General features: G+C 43.5%; 1 protein-coding gene across 2 annotated transcripts in view; it reads left to right on the top strand.

Moving 5' to 3' along the window:
* Positions 1–24,958, top strand: part of LOC122549503 (fibrocystin-L-like) — a 243,183-nt gene that overhangs the window by 30,629 nt on the left and 187,596 nt on the right. For both annotated transcript variants that reach the window (XM_087986185.1, XM_087986184.1), the window contains exons 12-17: positions 9,370–9,480; positions 11,879–11,968; positions 15,849–16,105; positions 16,872–16,954; positions 20,762–20,918; positions 22,221–22,356. In XM_087986185.1, the coding sequence (XP_087842311.1) occupies positions 9,370–9,480; positions 11,879–11,968; positions 15,849–16,105; positions 16,872–16,954; positions 20,762–20,918; positions 22,221–22,356 (834 nt within the window). The remainder of the gene's footprint in view (positions 1–9,369; positions 9,481–11,878; positions 11,969–15,848; positions 16,106–16,871; positions 16,955–20,761; positions 20,919–22,220; positions 22,357–24,958) is intronic.

Here is a 24,958-nt window from a genome sequence, read left to right as displayed (position 1 = left end):
ACCAACCGACTCCCACAGCTACCTGGATTACACCTCTTCCCACCCTACCTCTTGCAAAAATGCCATCCCGTATTCCCAATTCCTCCGCCTCCGCCGTATCTGCTCCCAGGAGGAGCGGTTCCACCATAGAACACACCAGATGGCCTCCTTCTTTAGAGACCGCAATTTCCCTTCCCACGTGGTTAAAGATGCCCTCCAACGCATCTCATCCACATCCCGCACCTCCGCCCTCAGACCCAACCCCTCCAACCGCAACAAGGACAGAACGCCCCTGGTGCTCACCTTCCACCCTACCAACCTTCGCATAAACCAAATCATCCGCCGACATTTCCGCCACCTCCAAACAGACCCCACCACCAGGGATATATTTCCCTCCCCACCCCTCTCCGCCTTCCGCAAAGACCGTTCCCTCCGTGACTACCTGGTCAGGTCCACGCCCCCCTACGACCCACCCTCCCATCCTGGCACTTTCCCCTGCCACCGCAGGAACTGTAAAACCTGCGCCCACACCTCCTCCCTCACCTCCATCCAAGGCCCCAAAGGAGCTTTCCACATCCATCAAAGTTTTACTTGCACATCCACTAATATCATCTATTGTATCCGTTGCTCCCGATGCGGTCTCCTCTACATTGGGGAGACTGGACGCCTCCTAGCAGAGCGCTTTAGGGAACATCTCCGAGACACCCGCACCAATCAACCACATCGCCCAGTGGCTCAACATTTCAACTCCCCCTCCCACTCTGCCGAGGATATGGAGGTGCTGGGCCTCCTCCACCGCCGCTCCCTCACCACCAGACGCCTGGAGGAAGAACGCCTCATCTTGCGCCTCGGAACACTTCAACCCCAGGGCATCAATGTGGATTTTAACAGTTTCCTCATTTCCCCTTCCCCCACCTCATCCTAGCTTCTAACCTCCAGAAACTCGATCCCCTGACCTGTCCGGACTTGTCCGACCTGCCCAGCTCCTTTTCCACCTATCCACTCCACCCTCTCCTCCCTGACCTATCACCTTCATCTCCTTCCCCACTGACCTATTGTACTCTATGCCACTCTCTCCCACCCCCACCCTCCTCTAGCTTATCTCTCCATGCTTCAGGCTCTCTGCCTTTATTCCTGATGAAGGGCTTTTGCCCGAAACGTCGATTTTGCCTGTCCTCGGATGCTGCCTGAATTGCTGTGCTCTTCCAGCACCACTGATCCAGATCTGGTTTCCAGCATCTGCAGTCATTGTTTTTACCATATTCTACCAGAACCAATTCAGGAGAAGGATCCTAGTGAAAAGGCTGAACAGGGTGTTCATAAGGACTTTAAACTGGTTACAGTAGGGAGAGATTAGGAGATGTTATTAAAGTTTCCAGAACAAGTAATTGGACAGAGTCTATTGAAAAGGTCAAGAATCTAACTTTTGGTAAACTATGAGAAGGGGTGGTCATTGCTGGACTTGGGGGTGTTATACTTAAATGCAAGCAGTATACAAAACAAGATAAATGAGCTTCTAATGCTGATTGAAATGGAAGGTATGACATTTTGGGTATCTCAGGGGACTTCAGCTGAAAGGGGATCAGGGCTGGGATCTAAATTTCCAAAGGTACTTATCCTATTGAAAGTACAGTCAGCTGAACAGAGGGAATGAGGTTTCCTTGTTAATAGGAAATAAAGTTAAATTGACTGCAACAAGTGATTTAGAGTCAGAAGGTATAGAATCTGTGTGAGTAGAGTTGAGTTATGTCCAGCCCTCCTAGCAACAGTCAAGACGTAGGGCAGAAAATAAATTAGGAGATAGAAAAGGTATTATTACAATAATCATGGGAACTTCAATTTGGAGGTGGGCTGGCAAAATCAAGTTGATAGTAGAAAAAGGAATCTGTGGAATGTCTACGAGATGGCATTTTTTGGAGCAGCTTGTGGTAGAGCACTTTAGGAACAGGTGATTCAGATTTGGTGATATGTAATGATGGAGACTTGTTCAGAGAGCTTAAGGTGATCAAAATGTGATAGAATTCACCCTGCAGTTTGAGAGGGAGTAGCTGGAATCAGATGTCACAGTTTTCCAATTGTGTAATTGGTAACTAAAGACATGAGGGAAAAGCTAGCCAGAGTTGATTGGAAGGAGAGCTTAGTGGGAAAGATAGTGCAGCAACAATGGCAGATGTTTCTGGGAGTAATTCGAGAGGCACAGAATAAATTTATCCCAAGGAAGAAGAATCAAGGGAAGTCAGGGACAGAATAAATGCACAAGAAAAAGCAGACAATTTGATAAAGTTTAATTGGAAGCCACAGTATTGGGAAGCCTTTTAAAAACTAACAGAGGATGGCTAAAAATCAATAATTAGGGACAAAACGAAATAATGAGTGTAAGGGAGTGAGTCATATAAAAGATGGTTGCAAGAGGCTTTCTAGATATGCAAAATGTAAGAAAGAGGTAGAAGTAGATATTGGATTGGTGGAAAATGAGACTGGAGAATTAGGAATAGGGAACAAAGAAATAACAGAGGAATTGAAGAAGCAGTTTGCATCAGTCTTCACAGTGGAAAACACCACCAGCATACCAGAAATTCAAGAGAATCGAGGGCAGAGGTTAGTGTAGGGGGCATGGGGGTTCAGTGGTTAGCACTGCTGCCCCACAGCACAAGGGACCAGGTTCTGTTCCACCCTTGGGTGACTCTGTGGAGTTTGCACATTCTCCCTGTGTCTGCGTGGGTTTCCTCCAGATGTTGCAGTTTCCTTCCAGAGTCGAAAGATATGCAGGTTACATGGATTGGTCATGCTACAGTGTCCAGGGATGTGTTGGCTAGGTGGGTTAACTATGAGAAATGCAGGGTTATGGTGATAGGGCAAGAGGGTGATTCGGGGTAGAATGCTCTTTGGACGGTTGGTGTGGACTCGATTGGCTGAATAACCTTGTAGGGATTGGGTGGAATGAGAAAGAGATGGTCACCTTATTGAGATTGTATTATAGACCCCCTAATAGTCAGAGGGAAATTGAGAAACTAATTTGTGAGGAGATCTCAGTTATCTGTAAGAATAATAAGATGGTTATGGGAGGAGATTTTAACTTTCCAAACGTAGACTGGGACTGCGATAGTGTTAAGGGTTTAGATGGAGAGGAATTTGTTAAGTGTGTACAAGACAATTTTCTGATTCAATATGTGGGTATGCGTACTTTGGAAGGTGCGAAACCTGACCTATTCTTGGGAAATAAGGTAGGGCAGGTGACTAAGGTGTCAGTGGGGGAGCACTTTGAGGCCAGCGACCATAATTCTATTAGTTTTAAAATGGTGTTGGAAAAGGATAGTTGAAGTTCTAAATCGAAGAAAGGCTATTTTTGACGATATTAGGCAAGAACTTTCAAAAACTGATTGGGGGCATATGTTTACAGGTAATGGGATGGCTGGAAAATGGGAAGCCTTCAGAACTGAGATAACGAGAGTGCAGAGACAGTATATTCCTGTTAGGGTGAAAGGAAAGGCTGGTAGGTATAGAGAATGCTGGGTTTGGTTAAGAAAAAGAAGGAAGCATATGTCAGGTATAAACAGGATAGATCGAGTGAATCCTTAGAGTATAAAGGCAGTAGGAGTATACTTAAGAGGGAAATCAGGATGGCAAAAAGGGGACATGAGATAGCTTTGGCAAGTAGAGTTAAGGAGAATCCAAAGGGATTTTACAAATAACTTAAGGACAAAAGGGTAACTAGGGAGAGAATAGGGCCCCTCAAAGCTCAGCAACGCAGCCTTTCTGTGGAGCTGCAGGAGATGTGGGAGATACTAAACACGTATTTTGCATCAGTAGTTACTCTGGAAAAGGACATGGAAGATATAGAATATAGGGAAATAGATGGTGACGTCTTGAAAAATGTCCATATTACAGAGGATGAAGTGCTGGATGTCTTGAAATGCATAAAAGTGGATAAATCCCCAGGACCTGATCAGGTGTACCCTAGAACTCTTGTGGAAAGCTAGCAAAGTGATTGCTGGGCCTCTTGCTGAGATATTTGTATCATTGATAGTCACAGGTGAGGTGCTGGAAGACTGGAGTTTGGCTAACGTGGTGCTACTATTTAAGAAAGGTGGAAAGGACAAGCCAGGGAACTAAAACCGGTGAGCCTGATGTTGGTGGTGGGCAAGTTGTTGGAGGGAATCCTGAGGGACAGGATGTACATGTATTTGGAGAGGCAAGAACTAATTAGGGATAGTCAACATGGCTTTGTGCATGGGAAATCATGTCTCACAAATTTGAATGAGTTTTTTGAAGAATAAACAAAGAGGATTGATGAAGGCAGAGCGGTAGATGTGATCTATATGGACTTCAGCAAGGCTTCCGACAAGGATCCCCATGGGAGACTGGTGAGCAAGGTTAGATCTCACGGAATACAGGGAGAACTAGCCATTTGGATACAGAACTGGCTCAAAGGTAAAAGAGGGTGATGATGGAGGGTTGTTTTTCAGATTGGAGGATTACATAATGGAAATTATGTAGTCACTGCTCATTAAACAGAGAGTTCAGAATCTGGTTAAACACAAAGGAGAAAAATCAGAATTATTTTCTCCACATCAAGAATCTGACTCTTCCATCTTCACAGTATTTTCCCAACATATTTACCATTGCCCTTGTCACTAAAGGAGTGGAAAGTTCCACCCTTGGCATCAATATTCTATGGTGAGACCTGGTCTCGCGGGGAATGGGCTCATGTGCCATCCTGGGATCTCTACTGTTAAAGTGTGCTTTGAGGTAAGGGGGAATTCATTGTCTTAGAATGCTGATGGCACGTTCCTACTCTACCAAAGGCAGATCTGAGTCGAGAGTGTGGCGATGGAAAATTACAAAAGGTTAGGCAGCATCTGAAGAGCAGGAGAATTGACATTTTGGGTCTGTTTGTAGCAGAAGTGGTGGAGGATAATGCGATCTGTATACACTACAACATCCTCCACCACTTCTGCCACCTATAAACAGACCCCACTACTAGGGATATATTTCCCTCCCCACCTGTATCAATGTTTCGGAGAGACCATTCCCTCCACGACTCCCTTGTCTGATCCATGCCTCCCACCAGCCCACACCCCACTCCCCGGCACCACAGGAAGTGCAAAACCTGCACCCACACCTCCCCCCTCACCTCCGTCCAAGGCCCCAAAGGATCCTTCCACGTTCAATAGAAATTTACCTGTACTTCCACAAATGTCATCTACTGTATCCATTGCACCCGATGTGGTCTCCTATACATCGGGGGGACAGGACATCAACTTGTAGATCATTTCAGAGAACATCTCTGTTACACCCACACCAACCAATTCCACCACTCTGTGGTTGAACACTTTTACTCCCCCCTCGGACCTCCTCTATCGCCAAACCCTAACCACCCGACGCCTGGAGGAAGAAAGCCTCATCTTCCGCCTTGGGACCCTGCAACCACACAGGATCAATGTGGCTTTCACCAGTTTCCTCATTTCCCTTTCCCCAACCTTACCCCAGTCACAAGCCTCCAACTCGGCACTGCCCTCTTGACCTGTCCATGTTCCTGCCCACCATTCTGCTCCACTCTCCTCTCCGACCTATCACTTCCCCCGCCCACCACCTTCATCTACCTATCACATTCCCAGCTACCTTCACCCCAGCCTCCCCCCCGCCCCGCCCCTTCCTATATATCTCTCAGCCCCTCCTTGGCCCACAAGACTCATTCCTGATTAAGGGCTTACGCCCAAAACACCAACTCTCCTGCTCCTCAGATGCTGCCTGACCTGCTGTGCTTTTCCAGCACCAGACTCTTGATTCTGACCTCCAGCATCTGCAGTACTCACTTTCTCCAAGGACAGATCTGGTCATGTACCTCCGCCACCTTCTCACTCTGCACATAGACTGACCAACCTCCCCCCATCCCAATTCATCCACAGATTGGACAGTTAGTAAGTCAAACAATGCCTAGGTGGAGGGAGAATGTTTTCTCCAATTTCCTGCGGATCTTTAAATTTCAATTAAATAATTGCACCAACCCATCTTTTCCTGTTCCAGGTGACTCTGCCCCTCACCAGCTGTTGGCAGCTATTGTTTTAATTGGGATCCCACCAAGCCTCGACTGAACCCATGCTACATGGAACCGGGTCTAACTCTGGGCTAGAGTTCAGAGTGCAGTTGAGAACTATTCACTAGAGCCCTCAATGTGGGATGACTCTGAAAGCAGAGATGGAAGTTTAGCAAAACCCATTAACTTGCTTTATTTATCTTCATCTGCTGTAGTATTGTAGCAAAGCTGTAAAAATAGTATTTTAGTTGAAAGCATAAAAGTTTTGTTTGTTTGCTCAAAGAAATCCCAATAGAACATGAATTGCCATAAAAGAATATTTGGATTGAAGCATCAGTTGTGGATGATCAAGCCTCTGGGCTCCAAACAGAGAGAAAATTCCACATCGATAACTGTATATAAGAATTTACAAATGTGCAAAGATTTCATCTTTCCCATGATTTAAGCTTTCACTCTGGATCCATGCACACTGCTTTATTTACACATACCTCACTTCCTTCACTGCTCACTGAGACCATGTCAACAGGTTTGGTATGTGGTTAAATGAAAAGGAGACACCTGTAAAGACATTTGGGAACAGGATAGTTATTGAGTTGGTAACATTGTATGTCATGTGGAGATTAACATTGTTTGGCCCAAGCACACTATTTCTGTGTAAATTTCTAGATTCAAAGTGAAATTCCCTCAGATATCCCTCAGTCCCTTTCTTAGTCTACATTTTTATGTTAAATGGTGATGGGGGTCAATGGATTGGAGCGAGACTGATCTCTTCCTTCCTAGGCAGAGCTGTGAATGTGCAGATCCCTTATCATCTTGTCTATATGTTGAAGAACAGGAAGACACTTAGCTGGTTAGTCAGTATCCTTGGAGAGAAGTGAAAAATTGATGTTTTAGATGTTGACCTGTTCTTATTTATTCTCTCCAGAGACACTTACAGGGTGGGCCAGACTTTGCAAGGACAGGAGTTTGGTTAGGCCAGTTTTGGAATACAGTATTGTGTGCAATTCAGGTTTCCTTCCTATCGGAAGGATGCTGTGAAACTTGAAGGGGTTCAGAAAAGAATTACAGGGATGTTGCCAGGGCTGGAGGGTTTGAGCTATAGGGAGAGGCTGAATAGCTCCAGGGGCTGTTTTCCCTGGAGCATCAGAAGCTGAAAGGTGACCTCTTCAAGGTTTATGAGGGCCACGGACAGGATAGATAGACAAAGTCTTTTCCCTGGGGTAGGGGAGTCCAGAACTAGAGGGCAGAAGTTTAGGGTGAGAGGGGAAAGATATAAAAGGGACCTAAGGGGCAATTTCTTTCACACAGAGGGTGGTGCATGTATGGAATGAGCTGCCAGAGGAAGTGGTGGAGACTGGTACAATTATAGCATTTAAAAGGCATCTGGATGGGTATATGAATAGGAAGTGTTTGGAGGGATATGGGCCAAATGCTGGCAAATGGGACAAAATTAGGTTAGCACATCTGATCGGCATGGATGAGTTGGATCAAAGGGCCTGTTCCTGTGCTGTACAGCTCTCTGACTCTATGAGTGGTAACCTCATGTAAATTGCCAAATTATCCATTTTTCCTCTAAAAACAGAGACATGTCCACTTTTTTGACAGAAGATTCCAATCAGAGATCGTTCAGAAATGTGGACCAATGCTTCCATTCTGACAATGTAGGACTTTTTTTCATTGTTTTCTGATATAAACATTCAGAAACACAGACAACAGCTTTGACAGCTGCTGACAAACATAAAAGTATGTGAGTTAAGTGTGAATATTATGTTACTAGAAGTGTAGAGGGTGGGGTGCCAACTTAGTATGTTGCTTACTGGGTAGGGCATAAACAGCCAGATGGTGTAAGGTGCCAAGGTGCAGTTCACAAGGTTGGTGGGAGGAAGCGGGCAAGTAAATGATGCTGTGCTAAGGTCAGTTAGATGTAAAACGAGTCTGGCAGAAGCAAGGGTATGTGGGTTTTGGGTTGGGGTGTGGGGTGGGAATGATCAGGTCCAGTGGCAGGGCAAGGGGGGGGGGGGGGGGGTGGATACCAGGGTGGGTAGTCACTTGGCATATCGGATCTGGAATGAGTGATGGGGTCAGGTCGCATGTGATAAAGGAGGGTAAGATTGCAGGTGGTGAAGACATTTTGGGTCTGAAGTGTGAGATGGATGCAAGTAGGTAGTTTATGGAAAAGATGAAAGGGTTTCAGGTCCAAGGAGGGTGCAGGGCAGTCAGATCAAGACCAGGTGCAGGAGAGTCAGTTCTGAAGTGGATGGAAGGCATTCGGGTCTGGAGCAGATGCAGGGCAGATGGATCCAGACTGAGCGCAGGGGGGTAAAATCCAGAATGGGTAAAGGGGAGTCAGGTCCAGAGTGGGTGCTGCAGGAGGGGTGCAGCGGTGTCGGGTCCGCAGCTGGTGCAGGGGTGTTCGGTCTGGAGTGGGTGGAGCGGAATTGGGTCTGGACTGGATGGAGGGGATTCTGGTCCAGAATTGATAAAGGAGCTCAGGTCCTGGGAGGTGTTAGATCAGTGTCTGGGATGTGTAAGTTGTCTGGAGAGGTTTAATTGAGGATCTGTGCTGTAACGATCTGTGGAATCAGTTGAATAATTACTCAGGAATTAGACTGTGTATTTAATAGGCTAAATTTTCTAAATCAACTTTTTTACTTTATTTCATCAGAGCCCTCTGAACTCTCAGAATATTTCATTTAAATCCGAGTGTTCCAGGCGCAGGGGAATTGACTAGTGGAATCATAGAGTCATAGAGCCATAGAGATGTACAGCACGGAAACAGACCCTTCGGTCCAACCCGTCCATGCCGACTAGATATCCCAACCCAATCTAGTCCCACCTGCCAGCACCCAGCCCATATCCCTCCAAACCCTTCCTATTCATATACACATCCAAATGCCTCTTAAATGTTGCAATTGTACCAGCCTCCACCACATCCTCTGGCAGCTCATTCCATATATGTACTACCCTCTGCGGGAATCTTCAATTTCCCAGGGAATTCCTTGGGAGTGTGCTGCACTGAGGTTTCTGCAGGGTCTCCATGTGCAACTCCAACCCACAAATAGAACAATGACTGTCCAGTGGGAAAATCTGGGCCGCAGTGTTTCCAGAATATTCTGACCCTGTTTTAGAATTTCAGCAGATGTGATCTATTGCTTTTTTCCCAGTTTCAGCTACTTGCAATTTAAACCTGTGAATTAATTAAGATTAAAGCCATCCTAACTTGACATGCAATTCATTTAATATCAAATACGAACAGTTGAAGTTTAAATGTTTGACCCTGAGATTGACTTGAAGTGCATTATAGTCCTGAAAGCTTGCAAGGCCAAACATAATGTGTGTTTCTATCTTTGAAGAGGTGACTGGGATCTATCCGTCTGACGGGAGTGTGGAAGGAGGAACCCTCCTGACTGTGACTGGCCGGTTCTTTGATGAAACAGATGCCCCTGCCAGAGTTACTGTAGGAGGTATGCAAAATGAAAAAGAATGGAAGAACTTATATCACACATTTCACCACCCCAACCTACTTTATAGACACTGGGGTACTTTAATGTGTAGTAACCATTTTAGTGTAGGGCATGTCACAGCCAATCTTCCTGCAAACAGTACTGTGATAGTGAACAGATATGGAAATGTGTTGCTGGAAAAGCGCAGCAGGTCAGGCAGCATCTAGGGAATAGGAGAATCGACGTTTCGGGCATTAGCCCTTCTTCAGGAATGAGGAAAGTTGGTCCAGCAGGCTAAGATAAAAGGTAGGGAGGAGGGGCGTCGGAAATGTGATAGGTGGAAAGAGGTCAAGGTGAGGGTGATAGGTCAGACTGGGGTGGGGGCGGAGAGGTCGGGAAGAAGATTGCAGGTTAGGAAGGCGGTGCTGAATTTGATGGATTTGACTGAGACAGGCTGGGGGGAGGGGAAATGAGGAAACTGGTGAAATCCGAGTTCAGCCCTTGTGGTTGGAGGGTTCCTAGCCGGAAGATGAGGCGTTCTTCCTCCAACCGTCGTTTCGCTGTGGTCTGACGATGGAGGAGTCCAAAGACCTGCATATCCTTGGTGGAGTGGGAGGGGGAATTGAAATGTTGAGCTACAGGGTGGTTGGGTTGGTTGGTCCGGGTGTCCCAGAGGTGTTCTCTGAAACGCTCCGCAAGTAGGCGGCCTGTCTCCCCAATATAGAGGAGGCCACATCGGGTGCAAAGGATGCAATAGATGATATGTGTGGAGGTACAGGTGAATCTGTGGCGGATATGGAAGTTTCCTTTGGGGCCTTGGAGGGAGGTGAGGGGGGAGGTGTGGGCGCAAGTCTTGCACCTCCTGCGGTTGCAGGGGAAGGTGCCGGGAGTGGAGGTTGGGTTGGTGGGGGGTGTGGATCTGACGAGGGAGCACGGAGGGAGTGGTCTTTACGGAATGCTGATAGGGGAGGGGAGGGAAATATATCCTTGGTGGTGGGGCATTCCGTAAAGACCACTCCCTCCGTGACTCCCTCGTCAGATCCACACCCCCCACCAACCCAACCTCCACTCCCGGCACCTTCCCCTGCAACTGCAGGAGGTGCAAGACTTGCGCCCACACCTCCCCCCTCACCTCCCTCCAAGGCCCCAAAGGAAACTTCCAAATCCGCCACAGATTCACCTGTACCTCCACACATATCATCTATTGCATCCTTTGCACCCGATGTGGCCTCCTCTATATTGGGGAGACAGGCCGCCTACTTGCGGAGCGTTTCAGAGAACACCTCTGGGACACCCGGACCAACCAACCCAACCACCCTGTAGCTCAACATTTCAATTCCCCCTCCCACTCCACCAAGGATATGCAGGTCTTTGGACTCCTCCATCGTCAGACCACAGCGAAACGACGATTGGAGGAAGAACGCCTCATCTTCCGGCTAGGAACCCTCCAACCACAAGGGATGAACTCGGATTTCACCAGTTTCCTCATTTCCCCTCCCCCCAGCCTGTCTCAGTCAAATCCATCAAATTCAGCACCGCCTTCCTAACCTGCAATCTTCTTCCCGACCTCTCCGCCCCCACCCCAGTCTGACCTATCACCCTCACCTTGACCTCTTTCCACCTATCACATTTCCGACGCCCTCCCCCAAGTCCCTCCTCCCTATCTTTTATCTTAGCCTGCTGGACCAACTTTCCTCATTCCTGAAGAAGGGCTAATGCCCGAAACGTCGATTCTCCTATTCCCTAGATGCTGCCTGACCTGCTGCGCTTTTCCAGCAACACATTTCCATCTCTGATCTCCAGCATCTGCAGACCTCACTTTCTCCTCATAGTGAACAGATAATTTGTTTCAATGATGTGATATTAGCCAGAAGACCAAGTAGAACTTCCTGCTATTTTTCCAATCCTGGTACCTACAACAGTGCAGCGTTCCACAGTATTGCACTGGAAGTGTTAACCCAAATTTGGTTTTCACATCTTTGATTTAGGACTTGAACCTAAATGTTTCTGATACAGTTTTGAAAATGCTAGACTGATTGATCCAAGGCTGACACAGGAAAAAGCTGTTTCTTCAATGGATATTCCAAGACATCTGCAAATTTCACTCAATGGAAGAGAATTCCCAAATCCACCTAGTTCTTCGCATGAGCCTGGTCCTATTCTCTAACACTAACTCTAATTTTTTCATCAAATATAAATGTAATACTGGAGAATGCAGTTAATAATCTCTGATGTGAGCCTATTTTTATTTGAACATATCTCTGATCATTAGTAATGAATCTGACGTCTAATGCATGCTGATTAGTAAAATAAAGCTTGTTTTCACTTCACAAAACAGCCCTTTTCACACTCTACACAGAATTAAACCCATTCTCCCAATTTTCTTTTCCAAATCTTATTTTCTCCATTTTTCTCACAGGTCAGAGCTGTGAGGTTCAAAGTGTCAGCACAACTCAGATAATCTGTCAGACCCCAAAGGAAGCCTGTCATCTCAGAACAGTTTTTCCAGGTGATGTATATTTTATTGTTCAGTGATCTTTTTTAGTAATGAATTTTAATTTTGTATCTTCATTAACCAGTTAGTAAATTATATGTTCTGCTAATGTCAAATGGTATATAAGTAACAATGCCAGTTAATGAAAATGGATAAGACTACACACATGTAAGACAATATAACAAAAACACAATGTGATAAGCAAGTTGCAAACTACTTTGAGTCACCAAGTCATCAAGATGTACAGGACCGAAACAGATCCTTTGATCTAACTCATCCATGCTAACTAGATATCATAAATTAGTCTACTCCTATTGGCCAGTATTTGGCCCGTGTCTGTCTAAACCCTTCCCTTTTAGTATTTGTCTTAATTAATACACTTGTTAGTAAAATAGATTAATTCAATTGTGATTTAACTGTTCTGCATGCTCTATCTATACCAGGCACCATACCCCATTCAGGTATTCTTCTTTCGGCAAGGCTTACTTGTAAGTTATCTATCACCAAATATCCCTCAATATCTCTCTATCCTCGAGAACCTGGTGGAAGCATTTAAAATTATGAAAGAAGTTTACGTACTGAAGGTTTTCCCACATGTGAAAATATAAATACAGAGGAACCTCGATTATCTGAAGGACTCGGACAGGGAGTATTTTGTTCATTTAATTGAATTCCGGATAATCGAATGCCGGATAATATATTTAGCTGAGCGTAGGGACCTTGCGATATTGCCGGACAATCCGATATTCATATAATCGAATGCTTGGATAATTGAGGTTCCACTTGTTGGTGAGAATAAAACTAGGGACTATCAATAGAAGATGGTCATTAATAAATACAATAGGGAATTCAAAAGACATATCTTACATGGAAACATTGACAATAGAAAGGGGAGTAGAAAACTCAGCCCCTTGAGCCTTTTCTGCCATTCACTATACTCATGGCACCATCACGGGGCGTAATTGAGAATATAACCAAAAAGAATTTAAGAGAGAAACTGGATGAACGTGAAGAAGAAATGGGTCAAAAATTGCAAGGTAAGGAAAGTAAGGGGGAGGCTCCTGTGCAGCATAAACACTGGCACTGATTAGTTGGGCTGAATGGCCTTTCAGTGTCAATGTATTATGTAATTCTTGTGCAGCATTATATTTGTCCAGTTACTAAAATCTTCTCAGTTTAAAATGGACTAGCAGGGTACTACAGGAAATGTTCGAGCAAATGGTGGTGAGGGAACCAACAAGAGGGAAAAACATATTTGACCTCATCCTTACCAATCTACCAGCTACAGATGAATCTCTCCATGACAGTATCGGTAAGAGCGATCAGTACACAGTATTTGTGGAAACAAACCTCCGCCTTCACATTGTTAGTAGCTTCCATCGTGCTTTGTGGCACTGTCACCATGCTAAATGGACAGATATCAAACAGATCTAGCGACTTAAGACTGGGCATCCATGAGGCACTGTGTGCCATCAACAGCAGCAGGATTCTAGCACAATCTGTAACCTCATGACCCTACTCAACCATTACCATCAAGCCAGGGGATCAACCCTGGTTCAGTGGAGAGTGCAGGAGGGCATGCCAGGAGCAGCACCAGGCATACCTGAAGATGAGGTGTCAGCTTGGTGAAGCCACCAAACAGGATTACTTCATGCCAAATAGCATAAACAGTAAGTGATAGACAGAGATAAGCGATCCCACAACTAACAGATTAGATATAAGCTCTGCAGTCTTACCACATCCAGTTGAGAATGGTGGTGGACAATTAAAAACTCACTGGAAGAGGAGGTTCCACAAATACCCCCATCCTCTATGATGGAAGAATCCAGCATATCACTGCAAAATATAAGGCTGGATTTTTCACAGCAATCTTCAGCCAGAAGTGCTGAGTGGATGATCCATCTCAGCTTCCTCCAGTGATGTCCAGCATTATATATACCAGTCTTCAGCCAACTTGATTCACTCCACATGATATCAAGAAATGATTGGAGATACTCGATACTGCAAATGCTACGAGCCCTGATGACATTCTGGCAATAGTAAGACATTGAAGACATGCTCCAGAACTTGCTGTTTCCTAAGCCAGTTCCAGTACAGCTACAACACTGGCATCCATCCACAATGTGGAAAATTGCTGAAGTATGTCCTGTACATAAAAAGCAGGACAAATTCAACCCGGCTAATTACCGCCCAGTCTACTGTCGATCATCAGTAAAGTGATGAAAAGTGTCATCAACAGTGCTATCAAGCAGCACCTGCTCAGTGATGCCCAGTCTGGGTTTCACTCTTGTCTTATGACAGCCTTGGTTCAAAGATGGATAAAGAAGCTGAATTCCAGAGGGTGAGGTGAGAGTGACAGCCTTGATATCAAGGCTGCATTCAACCAAGTGTGCATCAAGGAGCCCTAGTAAAACTGGTATCAATGAGCATCGGGGGCAAACTCTCTGATAGTTAGAGTCAAACCTGACACATAGGAAGATGGTCGTGATTGTTAGAGGTTAGTCATCTCATCTCCACAGTTCTTCAGGGTAATGTCCTAGGCCCAACTGTTTTCTGTTGCTTCATCAACGACCTTCACTCCACCATAGGGTCAGAAGTGGGGATGTTCGCTGATAATTGCACAATGTTCAGCACCATTCACGATTCCTCAGACACTGAAGCAGTCCATGTCCAAATGCAACAAGATCTGGACAAAATCCAGGCTTGGGCTAACAAGTACAAAAGTGTGGCAATGAAAAAGTGCAGCAAGTCAGGCAGCATCCGAGAAGCAGGAGAATCGATGTTTTGGGCATAAGCCGAAACATCTTTATGCCCAAAACATCGATTCTCCTGCTCCTTGTATGCTGCCTGACCTGCTGTGCTTTTCCAGTGCCACACTTTTCAACTCCAATCTCCAGCATCTGCAGTCTTTACTTTCTCCTTGGGCTAACAAGTGGCAAATAACATTTGCGCCAAACAAATGCTCAGCTATGACCATCACCAACAACAGACAATCAAAGCACCAACCCTTTACATTCAATGGTGTTACCATCACTGAATCCCCTACTATCAGTATGCTTGGGGTTTTCATTCATCAGAAACTCAACTGGACTCACCACATAAACACCGTGGCCACAAAGCAAGTCAGAGGCTAGATATACTGCGATGTGTAATTCATCTACCGACTTCCCAAAGACTGTCTACCATGTATAAGGCATAATTCAGGAGTGTGATGGCTTACACCCCACTTCCCTGGATGAGTGCAGCCCCAACAACACTCAGGAAGCTTGGCACCATCCACGATCAAGCAGCCTGCTTGATTGGCACTACATCCACTCCCTCCATCACTGACGCTCAGTAGCAGAAGTGTGTACTATCTCCAAAATGCACTGCAGAAATTCATCAAAGATCCTCAGACACCATTTTCTAAACCCATGACTACTTCCATCTAGAAGGACAAGAGCAGCAGATATCTGGGAACACCTCCAAGCCACTCGCCATCCTGACTTGGAAATATATTGCCGTTCCTGCACTGTCATTGGGCCAAGATCTTGGAATTCCCCCCTCATGGCTTGTAGGTCAACCCACAGCAGGTTGACTGCAGCAGTTCAAGAAGTTAGCCCACCATCACCTTCTCAAGGGTAATAAATGCTGGCCAGCCAGTGACATCCGTATCCCACAAAATGAATACATTTTTAAAAAAACTATCTGGGTCTGAATCACACAGGACAGACCTATGAACTATACCAATGACGTTTGCAAAACTAATTGATAGATTTTGTTCAAAATGTAGTCACATTCATTGTGCTCAAGTAACATAATCCTCCTATCTGAAGAATTGTCAGTGGAAGAGTTAACAATATTACGCTAATTTATTCTTACTGCTATTTAATGAGTTATTTTCCTCTTGGTTTAGGAGGAAGAGGATTGAAGATAGAAACATGGCAAGGTGGCAACCTGGATGATTTACCAGACTACAATGAAAATACTCCAGGGTATTCAGTATCTTGGACTGATGAGGCTTTAGTTCCAGCCTCCACATCACAGAGTCCATCAGTAACACGCTTAAGTGGGTTCTTCGTTGCTCCAGAGACTGATAATTACCGTTTCTATATCAATAAGTGCGGTTCTTTCCAATTGTATTTCAGTTTAACTGGGATCCCTCAGGATAAGGTGCGTTAGCCAATACATGCACGTGTATTTGATTGTTTACTGGCTTGGCTAGTCACAACTTTCATGAAACTTTAATGTAAAAAGTGTCATATTGGTGAGTACAGAGACCTTATCATTGTAAAGTATATCAGTAATAAAATAAGATATTGTACAGACCATCCCTTTATCTGCTGTGAGCATGGAGACAGTATACAGAAATAGAGTTATCTGGAGCAGAAATGGAATGCAAGATTTCAATTCTTCAGTGTAGTGCTTTAACCTTCTGAAAACCTTTTCCAACCTCTTAAAGGATTGAACTAAATTTAACAATAGTTTGTTCTTGAGAATTCTGACCATAATCATTTGGAGAAAAGAATCCTTTAATACCAAATAAGGTATTGGCCTTTAGCCTGTTTTAGGTTTCAATTGCAATCACCAAGCAAAAAGATATTCTATAGAATGATTCTGAGAGATCTAGGGAACATTGTATCGGGGACACAAGCTACTTGGCATCAAATGGTGGTGGGCTAGCACATGGAAAAATGTAGGGATCCAGGATCCAGCAGCAAGCTGAGATGAACAAGATTAATATCAAGTGTTTTGGAGAAGAGGGAACTCAGATTTGATCAATTACAATTTTTGAAGATAGGAAAGCAAGCAATACAGATGATGCCATACAATTCATTTTGATAATGGTCTCAGAAACTAGGCATAATTAGGAATAAAGAAGACATTTTGGCAGATCATCTGATAATTTCACACATTCTGTCATTGTACTATTTCCTAGGTGAACATTGCTTCTAGGCCTCAGAATCTCCGGAGATATGGTAATCAAGAATTTGACACTATGCACCTTCAGAAAGGGAAAGCGTAAGTATCATCCACGTGAACAAACCTTCAAGGCTTTTATACTTTACATTTATGATTGAAAATATACATATCAAATCTACAGATGCAATTATATGATAATTTATTTGTTTAAATGGAAATTTTCATGTTTATTTTACCTAGATAATTGGACAGTGTTGTGTTTTATTACATATTTACGTTTACTAACACATTCTATGTATGCCAATGAAACTTTACATCTGTGTTTTACATTGAATTATAAATTTACACATGTAATTTACACGATGAAACAAAAATTAATGCCTGACTGGTTGAAAAAATCAAATTATAACAATGACAGGTAACAAAATGAATTAAATTAACAAAATATATTTGATGAGATACTTCAGCATCTAACATAGTCCATTTATACCCGCTGCAGCTCTGTACTTAGATGAATGTAACAACTATACAAATCTCTGACCAAATATTTGTATGTTTGATAATGTGAATATTAGCAATAATTTCTTAATAGCTGCTTCACATGTTGCCCATTGATAGTGAAATTGACACTGTTCATTAGGAAACTGTTAACACAATACTGATTTAATGAGTTATATGCTGTTAGTAAGGTCTTACTCATGAATTAATAAGAAAACAGCATGAGTGTGGATATTATGCTGAAGGCACATTGTAATGCAGCACCTCTCAGTAGAGTTTGTTAGTATTGGAATTGTACTGTTGGGTGAATAATCCATGAATTCTAATCCCACCACAGCAATTGGGGAATTTAAATTTGATTAATTACCTCCACCTGGAAGTGAAAATTAAAGTCAATCATAATCACCATTAAACGACTGAGCTGTTGCAAAACAAAATCAACTCCTTTGCTGGTGCCCTTTCAGAAAATAAATCAGCCATCCTTATGTGATTCTGGACCCACTGCAAAGTGATAGTTTTTTATTTTGTACAGGAAAATGCCTGTACTATTTATGTATCAGTATAAAATATACAGCTGCTGTCCTTTAATGGTAGAGACGGTGCTGCAGTGTACTGCAACTTCTCCATGCAGCACAACAAGAGTCTCCAATAATAAAGTGATATTTGTGACCTTTGCCAAGACTGTGACTGTTCTTGCCACACTAGTCTCTGATATGGTAGTTCATCACCACCTTTTCAAGGACAATGAGTAAGGATGTTAAATGACTCCATGGGGTGAATAAAGGAAAGGAAAGATAAGTTGTATGAACAGTCAATTTATACTGTCCAAAAGTGACTGTTTATAAAATAAATCAATCAAAAGATTATGACAAATTTGTCAGAACAGATTAGATTCCCTACAGTGTGGAAGCAGGCCCTTCGGCCTAACCAGTCCACACTGACCCTCCGAAGAGTAACCCACCTTCCTCTGCCTAATGCACCTATCCACTATGGGCAATTTAGACTGGCCAATTCACCTGACCTGCATGTCTTTGGACTGTAGCAGTAAACCGGAACAACCGGAGAAAACCTGCACAGACACGGGGAGAATGTGCAAACTCCACACAGACAGTCGCCTGAGACTGGAATCGAACCTGGTGCTGTGAGGCAGCAGTGCTAACCACTGAGCCACCATGTCACCCCTTCTCACCATTTCACCTTTAGTGGATTGATGGTCAATCAAACCCTCCATAATGAGCATAAATGTGAATTCTACCGAAGTTACAGCAACAAATCCAGAGCATCCCTGAATAAATTCACAGCCAAAGAGTCATTCAATCAAATTTTGCCACTGAGTCAGTCAGGGAGGTTGGCTCAAAACAGCTTGTACACAAAACCAAGAAGGAAAGTTAATGAACAGACACACAAAGCCTTCAGGCAAGCAAATGGCATGTCGACCTCATTAGGGTATGAGAGTGCAGGAATCAGGAAGTATTCTGACAATTATACTTTGTGAGCCCTTAGCTGGAGTACTGAAGGATGTTCTGCTTTTTAAGAGGTGCAAAGGAGTTACACCAGATTGATTCCTGGGATGTTGTATAAGGAGAAACTGAGTACAATGGACCAGTACTCTATTAAGTTCAGAAGAATCAGAGGAAAATGTAAAATATTGAGGAGCAAAGTAGGATGGATCCTAAAACAGGACTGAAGAATGTAGAGCATAGGATTGGAATCTTAGGATCAGGGTGTGGTTATTTCAGATGAGATGTGGAGAGATTCTTTTTTTCAATGAGGTTCTGAATCCTTGGAGTTCTGTAAACCAGAGGACTTTGAACTAGTGGACGCTCCCCCATGAGCATATTCTAAAGAAGATAGGTTTTGATGTCTCACGGAATCAAATCTTTGGAAAAGAGAGCAGAAGTAGAAAGTGGATGGAGATTGAGCTTCAGCCAGGATCATATGGAATGGTGAAGCAGGCTTGTGGGGCTGAATGGCCTACTCCTGCTCCCATCTTTTTTAATGTTCTTATGAACTGCATTAAGAGAAATGTATTTTTATGCAGGAACTTTAGATTATGGATTGCTTTGCCATAGGTTAAGCCAGAAACTTTGTCAAGCAAAATTGGCAAAATTTGATAAATTGGGAAAATTAGATAAATATTCAAAGTCGAAGTTGCACAGGGCATGGTGCATGACCTACACAGCCAGAAGTTTTGCATTTCTCTAGTAATAAGATGAGTAAAGACACAAAGAGGAGAAAGTGAGGACTGCAGATGCTGGAGATCAGAGCTGAAAAATGTGTTGCTGGAAAAGCGCATCAGGTCAGGCATCATCCAAGGATCAGGAGAATCGATGTTTCGGGCATAAGCCCTTCTTCAGGAATGAGGAAGGTGTGCCAAGCAGGTTAAGATAAAAGGTAGAGAGGAGGGACTTGGGTGAGGGGCATTGGGAATGCGATAGGTGGAAGGAGGTTAAGGTGAGGGTGATAGGCCGGAGTGGGGTGGGGGCAGAGAGGTCGGGAAGAAGATTGCAGGTCAAGAAGGCGGTGTTGAGTCCGAGGGTTGGGGCTGAGATAAGGTAGGGGGAAGGGAAATGAGGAAGCTGGAGAAATCTGCATTCATCCCTTGTGGTTGGAGGGTTCCTAGGCAGAAGACACAAAGAGCCAAGTGGTTTCTTCCTGTGTTGTGATTTACTTTGAGCAATGACCAAGACACTTAGAATCTCAATGCTCCATTCAAATCATGCCTACTTAAATATATATCCTGTATATATACACACACGCACACACACAACCTTCGTTTAGTGTATAAACCAGAAAAGACACCTTCAGCAGTGCAACACTCCTTCAGTAATGCACCAGAATGTTAGCTTGGATTCTCAGCTGCATATTCAGTGTCAGTATATAGATCGTTGTTCCATGCATGGTTTCAGCAAAGCTGTGTCCCCAGACACCTTTTTGTTCCGCTTGATGGAGATAAAACTGTGATGATGAATTTCAATTGAGCAATCTTAGAGATAGGCTGGAGATAGGAATCTAAATCAGGATTGAAAGGAGAATTGGATGTTGCGTTCCCACAAACTATCTTTGGCATGTGCCATTCACTTCAGGTGGATTTTGAAGATCCCCCTCCAGCATTTCACTGAAGCACCAGTAAGTCCTTGCTGACAGCTCAGTCAATAATTCCCTGTAAATCAACAACATTAATAGCTAGTCATTGAACTTATTGTGACTAGGGGGTCTTCCTGTTTGTAAGATCCTTGTTATATTTACCAACACTTTAAAGCCCTTTGGTATGACTCAATGAGATGTTATGAAATATGGTGTAATCCTAAACCTTTGGAACTTTTTAATTAACCTTTTTGCAGACTGAACTCTGTGTGCGTGTGATGTTTATATGCCACAAATTGGATATCTTCTTTCACTCCACAGATATTACATTGAATTGGTGCTGCAGAAAAAAACCAGCTCCTCCTTTAGTCTTGGTATGTACAGGGAGAACATCTCCTACATGGAACAACAGACAGCAGACTCTGTCAATGAAGTTCAGCTCATCAAATCACACTCTCACATTCTTCTTGAGAAACAGGTCAATGCTGAATCTTCAATTATTGTTTGGGCACAGCTAGTTGTTAGGAGGGGGTGGTGGTGTTTGGTTAATGGGGATGAGATGGTACTGAAAACCTGCTGAGTGCTATTTTCAGGGAAGATGATTCAAGAGACCCCAGTGACATGGCTTTCCCACTGCTGAAGGTTTGCTGCTTTCATTCTGTCCTGGCAGGATACAGGATGGGCTGTTGGGCTGAGGGATGGGGTGTATGGTGTGGTGATGGTCAGAGATGGGCTATGTGGGGTGGTTGTGGTGTATGATAAAGTGTGATTCTCTAAACCTTTGGGGGTGGGTAAACTGGACCATTCTTTCACCCATTGTATTCTGCCCAGGCACAGGTGCTAACTCCAGTCTCACAAACATCTTCCCCATGGTCTTGATCTTCAGATGATTTTCTCCCACATGGGCTGTACACTGTTGCAAGCACTACACCCAAAATTTATAATGTGAACCCTCCGGCACCCATTGAAATTAGTTGAAATGCTCCAGTTGAAATTAATACAGTGTTCAAAAGATGTTGCAGGCTTTGCCCAGACTTTGCTCATTCCTGAAGAAGGGCTATGCCCAAAACGTCGATTCTCCTGCTTCTTGGATGATGCCTGACCTGCTGCGCTTTTCCAGCAATACATTTTTCAGCTCTGATCTCCAGCATCTGCAATCCTCACTTTCTCCTCTTTGTGTCTTTACTCATCTTATTACTAGAGAAATGCAAAACTTCTGGCTGTGTAGGTCATGCAGCATGCCCCTGTGCATCTTTGACTTTGAATATTTATCTAATTTTCCCAATTTATCAAGTTTTGCCAATTTTGCTTGACTGCATTTACCAAAAGATATAACTCCAGATTATAATTTAACCTTTTTTTGTGCACACATATTATTGTTAAAAAGTAAAATACAAACCAACATATTATTATAACATACTTCTGTTATCGTGAGAATTGTAAGAATTATAAAATTGTAAAATAACTATCATTTTTTTCTGGTTCCTTGCTGTTTCTTGTTCCCCCAATCCTAAAATTTTCACCCTTTCCTTGAAGCATGAGACATGTTGTTCCAGCATTACACCAATTTCCATGCATCAACTAGATTCACATTCAACAATGCAGAGAATAAATGCCTAGTCCATGCCCACAGAATATAACTCTTTAATTCCCATATCATCTGGCACCACTTCCCATTATGAGGAGTTTTTCTTATTTTAATTCCAAGACTAAAATACTCCATCTTTATTGCCTGACATTTGATGGCAACTTCAGCTTGTGTTTGATTTTACGATTTTAGATTTTGGCTTTGGAGAACTGGAATATACGACGTGCAATCAGTGAGGTTCAGGAGATCATCATCAGCAGCTCTTGTCAAAAGACCAGTACCTGTTCGTACATTTGGTATAGACTCATCTATAATCAAGACCGCACAGGTACAGTATTGATGAATCCAGCAGATATGTAAATGGAGGTACGGGCCATTTAAGCTTCTTCTATCTGCCTTGTATTACCTCTGCTAACCTCAAAATCCTCCACAATCACTGCAATCCTCGTATCTTGAGCATCTCTGATTTCCATTGCTCCAACGTTGATGGTTGTGTCTTCAGTTGCTTGAGTCTTAAGCTTTTAGATTAGATTACTTACAGTGTGGAAACAGGCCCTTCGGCCCAACAAGTCCACACCGACCCGCCGAAGCGTAACCCACCCAGACCCATTCTCCTACATTTACCCCTTCACCTAACTCTACAGGTAATTTAGCATGGCCAATTCACCTAACCTGCACATTTCTGGATTGTGGGAGGAAACCGGAGCACCCGGAGAAAACCCACGCAGACACGGGGAGAATGTGCAAACTCCACACAGAGAGTCATCTGAGGCGGGAATTGAACCCGGGTCTCTGGCGCTGTGAGGCAGCAGTGCTAACCACTGTGCCACCGTGCCGCCCCAAACCTCTGGAATTCCCTCACTAAGCCTCTCTGTTTCACTCCCATTCTTTAAGCATTCTTTAGAACCTAACTTCTTGACCAAGCTTTCTGTCATTACACCACTATTGTCTTATGTGGCTCAATGTCAAATTTTAATAAAACAGCAAATGTGGGAGAAATTTAGCAGGTCTGGCAGATTCTGTGCAGAGAGAAACAATGTTAATGTTTTGAGTCTAAAGGGGCTTCTTCAGAACTGGCTTTTGAGTCTTTTAAGTCTTCATGGATGCTGTCAGACCTGCTGAATTTCTCCAGCATTTTCTATCTTTATTTCAGATTTCCAGCATTTTCAGTATTTTGCTTTCAATTTTTTTCAAGTTTTGATGGACAGTCAATTTTATGAATCACCTTGGGATATAGCATTACATTAAATGTGTTTTATAAATGCAATTTGCTGAGGCCTGTTAAAGAAGTTTCAGTTAAGTGAAAGGACTGAATAGTGTAATTTCAGTTGCATAGTCCAGAAAAGATCTGATTTGTTTTTACGTGGGCTTAGATAATAAACCTGATTATCATAAGCATGATTTTAGCCTGCATAGAGACTACAGAGCTGTAGCACCAGCCTCTGTACTGGTATTTTAGTTGTGACATTTGAAGATTACATGATACATTGCTGCCTGGAGCACAGCATTAGCTCAGAGACAAATTGACTCAGAGTCTGCTTACTGAAACTTGAGGGTCACATTCCAGGCCAAGGTTTCATGGCACCAAGCTACACTTGAACTTTGAAGACCTTAGACCAGCCATATTTGGGGCCCAGGATAAATTAATGTTCTAGGCTGGAGCCCCTTAAAAATTAATTCAGTAACTCAGACAGATTCTCTCACTAAGAAGCCTGAAAATTTGTCCTAGGTGGGTGGTTAGATTAATGAATGGGGAGAATGCAGGGATTGGGCTTGATGAGGTGCTCATTGGTATGGCTGTGAAATCAGGGTAACCACTCTGACTCCTTATAGCTTCACAGCAAGGGTTTAGTGGGGTCTGGCCCATTTCCAGGATTCTTTGTGTCACGGCTCATTGGTGTAGTGCACTGGAAATCATGTCTACTATTCCCAGAGTCATTACAAATGTGAAATGATTTAGTCAAACCATTTAAGTCCCCAAATTATGTGACTGATGAACTCAGGATGAAAAAAAATGCTCATTAGGTTTTTTGCATTTAAGGTTACAGAAAATTATTGCAACCTGATTATTTTTAATTGATGGTATAAATTGCTAACTCATAACTCCCTCCGAGAACACAACTAGATTTTTAAAAACCCAAACACAATCACACATACACAGAATCAAGACAAGGCACAAGTAATACAGTTGGGGAAAGAGCAAATAAAAATATCATGAAGCAAAGTTCTTGCACCAGTCTGGATTACAGACATCGATGAGATTAGATTAGATTAGATTCCCTATAGTGTGGAAACAGGCCCATCGGCCCAACCAGTCCACACCGACCCTCCGAAGAGTAACCCACCCAGACCCATTTCCCCTCTGATTAATGCACCTATTGCTATGGGCAATTTAGCATGGTCAATTCACCTGACCTGCACATCTTTGGAGATGTTTTCCTTCAGTTCCCTTCCAATTGTTTTCATGAGGGCACAAGACCGTGGGCACACTAACTCTAAACCTTACATTCTCTGATTTAAGATTTGCTACTTCAGTGTTTCAGCAAGTGGCTTCACATGTTTCAGTTTAAGAAGGGGGCTTGCAGAAAGAAAGAGTAGCTAACCATCTGGATTTTTCTCTACTTCCACTCACAGAAGGGAAATAGAGAAATGTGTTGTCCTTCACAAGCTGGATGTTTTTGCTGTATTGTCCAAATGTAAAGCTTTAAATACTTGCCCATGAACCAATCAAGAAATTGTTATCATGAAACGCTGAACATGCACAATCAGTTGCTTTTGAAAAACGCATCAAATGTCTGAGAAAAGCTACCCTGAATATAGACCCCACAGAGCCAAGCCATGCATCATACTTCCCCTACTACTTGAACAAGGGAACCTTGTTGATTCAACGCAAAATTCCTTTTTTTGAAACTGCCATGTATTCTTCCAAG

The sequence above is a fragment of the Chiloscyllium plagiosum genome, unplaced genomic scaffold, assembly GCF_037043375.1.
Source record: "Chiloscyllium plagiosum isolate Xiang-an unplaced genomic scaffold, Cpla_swu_hap1 HiC_scaffold_4, whole genome shotgun sequence".
NCBI classification, from domain to species: Eukaryota; Metazoa; Chordata; class Chondrichthyes; order Orectolobiformes; family Hemiscylliidae; genus Chiloscyllium; species Chiloscyllium plagiosum.
Note: the sequence above shows the minus strand (reverse complement) of the source record. Positions and strands in the feature narration are given on the sequence as shown.